The sequence below is a fragment of the Athene cunicularia genome, unplaced genomic scaffold (genome assembly GCF_003259725.1).
Source record: "Athene cunicularia isolate RWA unplaced genomic scaffold, athCun1 SCF_61, whole genome shotgun sequence".
NCBI classification, from domain to species: Eukaryota; Metazoa; Chordata; class Aves; order Strigiformes; family Strigidae; genus Athene; species Athene cunicularia.
In genome coordinates this window covers 1-6,473 of record NW_020799492.1, presented here as the reverse complement: position 1 = coordinate 6,473, position 6,473 = coordinate 1, and the positions used below count along the sequence as shown (strand labels likewise).

Below are 6,473 nucleotides of genomic sequence, written 5' to 3'. Positions count from 1 at the left end.
GCACTTTGCCCTGTTCCTGCTTCAAATGGGGCGGATTCAGAGCCTGGCATCACTTGATGCTCGCCAGGGGAAGCGCAGCCCTTTCACCGCTCTCTGATGCTTCAAAAAATAGAATTTGAAGGCTTGAAGGCTTTTACCCTCCCCCTGGGGGGGTTACTGAGCTTCTAAGGCACAAAATGAGCAGCTGCAGGAGTGGCCCCATCCTCCTGCTAGAAAATCAAGGAGCCTGGGCCCCATCCCGACCTGGGCAGGGGGGGGCGTGTGGGGGGGTGGAGGGTTGAGGTGTGCTGGGCATCGAGCTAGGGGCTGGCAGTACCCATCCCCCTCCCCATTTTCAGCTACAGTGGCCAATTCCCTACAAACCCCTGTTTATAGCAAAGCCTGGCTGCTGGGGGGGGCAGAACCAATCCAGAAAATGGTTAGACAGACTATGGGGGGCCCTGCTGTGCCCCCCACCCCTGCCCCAGGCAATACCTTGTCCCGGCAGGAGGGCAGAGCCATGGGGCAAAGAGAGCAGCCAGCGCTGAAAGCCCCCCCATCCATCCCTGGGAGGGAGGAGATGGGGAGCAGCCTGGAGGTGGTGGTGGGGGGGAATCCCCATCACCACCCTCGCACCACGGAGCTCAGTCGTCGGCCACGATGGACAGAGCCCGCAGCTCACTCAGCTTGGCGTCGTTCTCCCGCTCCCGCTGCTCGTCGCTTAAGCCGGGCCGGTCAATTTGAGCCGTCAGGTCGCCGAAGATCTTGTGCATCTCCGTGTAGTAGACAACCTGTTGTAAAAGTGGGGGAGAAATAGGGGTGAGGGGGGTGTGTGTCTCCTTCCCCAGCCCGCCGTCAGAGCCAAGAGGTGCGGCACTGCCCGAGCCAGCCCCTCGCCTCAGCGTTTCTGTTTCTAAAATAGCTTCCTCCCATGTGTTAATACCACCCCCTTAGATTATTACAACTCAACACATTTTAATAACACGCTGCCCTTCTCTGCTCGCTTCCCATCTGGGGAGCTGCGTGCATGGGGCTGCCGCCGGCCCCCAGCACGCAGCTCCCCAGATGGGAAGCGAGCAGAGAAGGGCAGCGTGTTATTAAAATGTGTTGAGTTGTAATAATCTAAGGGGGTGGTATTAACACATGGGAGGAAGCTATTTTAGAAACAGAAACGCTGAGGCGAGGGGCTGGCTCGGGCAGTGCCGCACCTCTTGGCTCTGACGGCGGGCTGGGGAAGGAGACACACACCCCCCTCACCCCTATTTCTCCCCCACTTTTACAACAGGTTGTCTACTACACGGAGATGCACAAGATCTTCGGCGACCTGACGGCTCAAATTGACCGGCCCGGCTTAAGCGACGAGCAGCGGGAGCGGGAGAACGACGCCAAGCTGAGTGAGCTGCGGGCTCTGTCCATCGTGGCCGACGACTGAGCTCCGTGGTGGGAGGGTGGTGATGGGGATTCCCCCCCACCACCACCTCCAGGCTGCTCCCCATCTCCTCCCTCCCAGGGATGGATGGGGGGGCTTTCAGCGCTGGCTGCTCTCTTTGCCCCATGGCTCTGCCCTCCTGCCGGGACAAGGTATTGCCTGGGGCAGGGGTGGGGGGCACAGCAGGGCCCCCCATAGTCTGTCTAACCATTTTCTGGATTGGTTCTGCCCCCCCCAGCAGCCAGGCTTTGCTATAAACAGGGGTTTGTAGGGAATTGGCCACTGTAGCTGAAAATGGGGAGGGGGATGGGTACTGCCAGCCCCTAGCTCGATGCCCAGCACACCTCAACCCTCCACCCCCCCACACGCCCCCCCCTGCCCAGGTCGGGATGGGGCCCAGGCTCCTTGATTTTCTAGCAGGAGGATGGGGCCACTCCTGCAGCTGCTCATTTTGTGCCTTAGAAGCTCAGTAACCCCCCCAGGGGGAGGGTAAAAGCCTTCAAGCCTTCAAATTCTATTTTTTGAAGCATCAGAGAGCGGTGAAAGGGCTGCGCTTCCCCTGGCGAGCATCAAGTGATGCCAGGCTCTGAATCCGCCCCATTTGAAGCAGGAACAGGGCAAAGTGCCTCTGCCCCACAGCTGGGGGGTGCAGGGGGTGGACATCTGCACCGCCCTGGGTGCGTGGATGCCCCCTAAGGGCTATAGGGGATGCCCAGAGGAAGATGGAGGGAGGGATGCAAAAGGGAATTGCAAACCCAGGGATAGGCGAGGGGGTGTGGGGGGGCTCTCCAGCCCGAATTGGGGTACAGGGGCTCCGTTGCTCTTCTCCAATAAAGTTTTTGGCAGAGCAGGGCCGGGGTCTGTGTCGCCGGGAGAGGGACACAGTGGCAAGGCCGGGCTGCTGCCGCCCTCTGCTGCCATCTGCCAGCCACTGCCACGCCGGGGGGACCCACGGGGTACAAGCTCCCCCCCAGTCCCTGGAGAAGGCTAATGGCTTAAGAAAGGTATTAAAGGGCTGGAGGGGGTTGGGAAGGAGAAAAGAGGGGTTGAAGAGTCACAGAAAGGAAACGGCCTCAACAAAGGACAAAAAAGGACAATTTTACAGTTGAATATAGTGAATTGAAGCTCAAGCTGGTGCCTTCCAGCATACAGGGGGGGGGCTGCAGGAGCTCTCGCTGCTGCCCTCCAGGTCCTGTTTGGGTCCATCCCTCCTAAATAAGCTAGTCTGGCCCCAAATTGTGGGTCCAGCTCAGAGCACTGAGATAGCCCCTGCCCTGTCTCTAATACACACAAGATTTCTTATTTAAGTTGTTCCCATTAAATACAAACCAGGGGTCAGAGCAAACCCCGACAGCTGCCCTGGCTCTGCACACCCAGGGTGGGAGCCACCTCCAGCCCAGCTCCAGCTCTGCAGGGAGAGGGCCAGCACAGAAAAGGCTCATGGGGACCCTGCTGCCATCCACAACCCTGCTGCAGGGACTTTCCTCTCTCCTGGTGGCGATCTGATGGACGCTGGTTCCTCCTCGAAGCAGCCATTAGTCTAGAAGAGAGGAGAGGGGGTGAGCAGGGGGCTCACCAAGACAACACCCCACGTCCCAGCACATCTCGCCCCCACTTACCCAGCCTGACCTCCGGCGTGGGGGTTTTGCTCTCCAGGGAGCCCTGGCTGCTCTCCTTTCTCCAGCAGCGTCCCCAGGTCGAGCCCCGTGACATGGGAGATGTGGGCCAGGCCAGGAGGCACCGGAGGGAGGTTTCCTAGAGGAAGAACAACTCATCCCCCACCACGGGATCTCCGGCGGCACAGGCTCCGTCCCTCCGCCTCTTCCCTTTGGTAGCCACAGAACTCCCAAATCCAAGGACAGCGCTTTGGTCCAGAGCCGTGGGCTGAAACCCAGACGTGTGGTGGGGATGGGAGAGGCCAAGCTCCCCAAAAGACCCAAGCGGGATTGCACCAGGGACACAGGGTTCCCCCCCTGGCTACATACCTACGTCTCTGCTCAGCCTCCTCCTCCATTTCGGCAGCGCTTTCTTAGCTCCAAGTTCCTGATCTCCAGCAGCTTTTTCTTCTCCAGCAAGTCCAGCAGCGCCTTGTAGTGCTCGTCACCAAAATCCTGCTGCAGCATCTCCTGGAGGATCACCAGCGGGGAGGGAGGGGGGCACCGGGGACGTGCCTGCCTGTGCTGAGCTTCCCTCGGAGGAGAGCTGCTCCCACCGCCTCCTGCGCTGCACCGGGGTGAAGGGAGATGGTGGAGCAGGCAGCCTGCCCGTCCTGCCTGCCCAGGCAGAGATGGGCCAGTTCCCCCGCAGGTTCAGGCTCCGGCAGTAGCTTGGTGGTTCTGTGCTGCTCGGGGGCCCTCCATCTCCTGCTAAAAACCACCCTGGTTAGGTTGGGAGAGGGAAGGGGAAGGTGCTGGGAGCTGTCACCTGGATCATGACCTTGATTTCTCCCAAAAACACAGCCCTGTCCAAGCACCTACAGGAATGAAACCGCCTTTTGGGACACGGGAGCTGACACAGCACACCGCATCGCCGTGCTCAGCCCCATGCAGCTTCTCCTCCAGCAGTGGAGGCAGCGAGGGTCCCTTCTCAGCCTTGGGCTAGCATGAGGCTTCCCACTCCTCCGGGGAGTCCTGCCCAGGCACCCAGCAGGGGAAGAAAAAAAAAAAAACACACCACACAGGAAAAAGGAATCACCCCCACCTCCCACTGGTCCCTGAATTTGGCAAACTGGCCCCTGCGACACGGCAGGGAACGGGGTGGGGGGGGTGCGCCCCAGGAAGCCCAGCACAAAGCAGGGAGCTGGACCCCCCCTAAAACCTTCACAGGAGTGATGGGGACAGGACCAGAGCCCTGGCAGGTCACGGGAAGGCTGATGACTGTCCCCAGCGAGGCCTTTTGCAGGGACACGGAGCGAGGCCTCAGCCCAAGAGCATCCCCTGCCCAGCCCCGCTCCCGGACAAGTCGCCGCTGGGCCTGAGCCAAACCTCCTCCCCCAGTACCCACCAGGGAGAACTTATCCCCCCTCAGCTGTTCCTTCCCAACCGCATCACATGCCGGGCCAGGTTTAAGCAAAATAAAATCAGTTGCCACGGTTACCCGGAGCAGGGATGCTATATATAACAACTGCCAGGCGAGGAGCCCAGCCCATGCGCCCCAGCGAGGGCCACGCTTTTCCACGGGCGACGCGTGGGGAGCTGAGCCCCGGCAGACCCCACGCCGGCTCCCGGGTGGGCAGAGGCCAGTGGCAACCCCACGGGGGTGGGCTGCAGTGCCCCCCGGCTGGGCAGTGGCCACATGCTGCCTGTTGACTGGCCACTCTGTGGCTTGGAGTTGCCCCGCTCCTCGCTGTGGCTGGATTAAATAAACCTCCCTCCTGGGCTCTCCAAAATCCACCTTGTTCCTGCGTTCGTCTGCATCACTGGGTCACCCTGCGCGGGGCTGCCAGCCCTCCGCTGCCACCGACCCCGCAGCAACCTGCCTCTCCTCCCTCCAGCGCATCCCCGCTCCTGCTCTGTGCTGTCAGCTCCTCCTGCCGTCCCTGCGCTCAAGAGATTTCACCCAAAAAAACCCACCCAACCATAAAAATACCAAACCCGAGCGTTCCTGGCGGTGCAAACTCCACTCTCAGCTGGGAACTTCCTTCAGAACAAGGAGCCCTTTGCCAGGGCCGGGTCTGCCTGGCAGCAGCTCCGCACCAGGCTGGAGAGGACGACTCCATCTTAAATAGTAAAAGTGGATAATTACCGATTTCTCGCACCACCCACAAGATTCCAGTTAATAGGGAGAGCTCGCAGAAAGGGAAAAATTAACTCTACAATGCGCTGCGAGCTCAGCTGCGATTCCTGAAGCGCGGCGGAGTGACATGTGTCAGCGCTTGGACCTCCACGAAGCAGTGGGGAGGGATGTCCCTGCTCAGAGACACGCGAGCCAGTGGCACAGTCCAGCCCCCCCGGGCCACGCAGGACCAGTCAGTGTCAGGATTGGGCCATCCTGTGACGGGCACCGTCCCCCGGCAAAGAGCGCAGCTTCAGCCTCTTCCCTCCCCACAGGGCAGAGATGGGCGGTGAGCCTGGCCGTGTCACGGCATCCCAGCTGTCCCCCTTCCTCCCCCAAACCCCCCATCCCCTTTGGGGACAAGACCCCAGGGGACACAGCCAGGGTGTGCAGATGCCATCCCACAGGCAGCCCAGTAAACACAGGTGACGGTGTAACACCAAACCTAAGGGCTTCCCCCCCAAAACGGGCTGAATTAGCTTGCCAAGTCCTGCACACACTGGGGTTCACACCTTGATTTTCTTTGTTGGGTGCTCGGGAGCCTTCCCTGGCTCCAGGCGATCGGCAGCACCGAGGCCATCGCTGGGGTGAGAGCAGACCTCCCTCCTCTTCACCTCGGCCCTGAAAGCAGAACCAGAATCATCCAGAGCAGCCTCAGCATCCTCCTCGGGGTCAGGGTGCAGCTGGGGTACCACTGGCCGGGGGAGCTGGGCGCTGCCATAGCATCTCCCCAGCGTCACAGAAGGGGCAGAGAACAACCCCGAGGGGGCCCCCCAAGACTGAGAGAAACCAGAGATCTTCTCTGGCCACAAATATCACACACACACCCCCCAAAAAAAAAAAAAACAAAACACAACAACATGGCCAGAGCACCCCATAGGGAAGGGCCCCATGCCTTAAGGTCTGGCCCTGGTGAGTGTTTCGTGCTCCAGAAGGTGCCAGTGGTGCAGGGCAGGAGGGGAGGGGTCTGTCCTGTGCCCACCCCACAGCAGGGACACGTCCCCGTCCGCCCGAGTGACTCCTGCCCTTCAGTCCTGGGCCCGGACGTCTCAGGTGAGCGGAGGGGGGAAACAAAAATTGTCAGACACCCAGGAGTCTGCTCCGGAAAACTTCGACACCTTCAGCATCACCTCACCACACCAGCCCGCCCGAGGGACCCCCTAATCGCCCCCCCCTCAGTGCCTGGACCCGTCCTCTGCGTGAAGAACAGGCACTCACGTTTCCAGGGAAGGAGCAGCGGGACGCAGGAGGCTCCGGCCGGGCTCTGAGGATGCTCCGGGGCGGGAGCAGG

General features: G+C 60.8%; 1 protein-coding gene across 1 annotated transcript in view; it reads left to right on the top strand.

Annotated features, from left to right (window-relative positions):
- BIN3 (bridging integrator 3) overlaps positions 1 to 2,603 on the top strand; it is a 31,346-nt gene extending 28,743 nt beyond the window's left edge. Inside the window, exon 9 of the mRNA XM_026867509.1 lies at positions 1,265 to 2,603. Coding sequence (XP_026723310.1) covers positions 1,265 to 1,411 — 147 coding nt within the window. The 3' untranslated portion in view covers positions 1,412 to 2,603. The remainder of the gene's footprint in view (positions 1 to 1,264) is intronic.
- Positions 2,604 to 6,473: the final 3,870 nt, after the last annotated feature.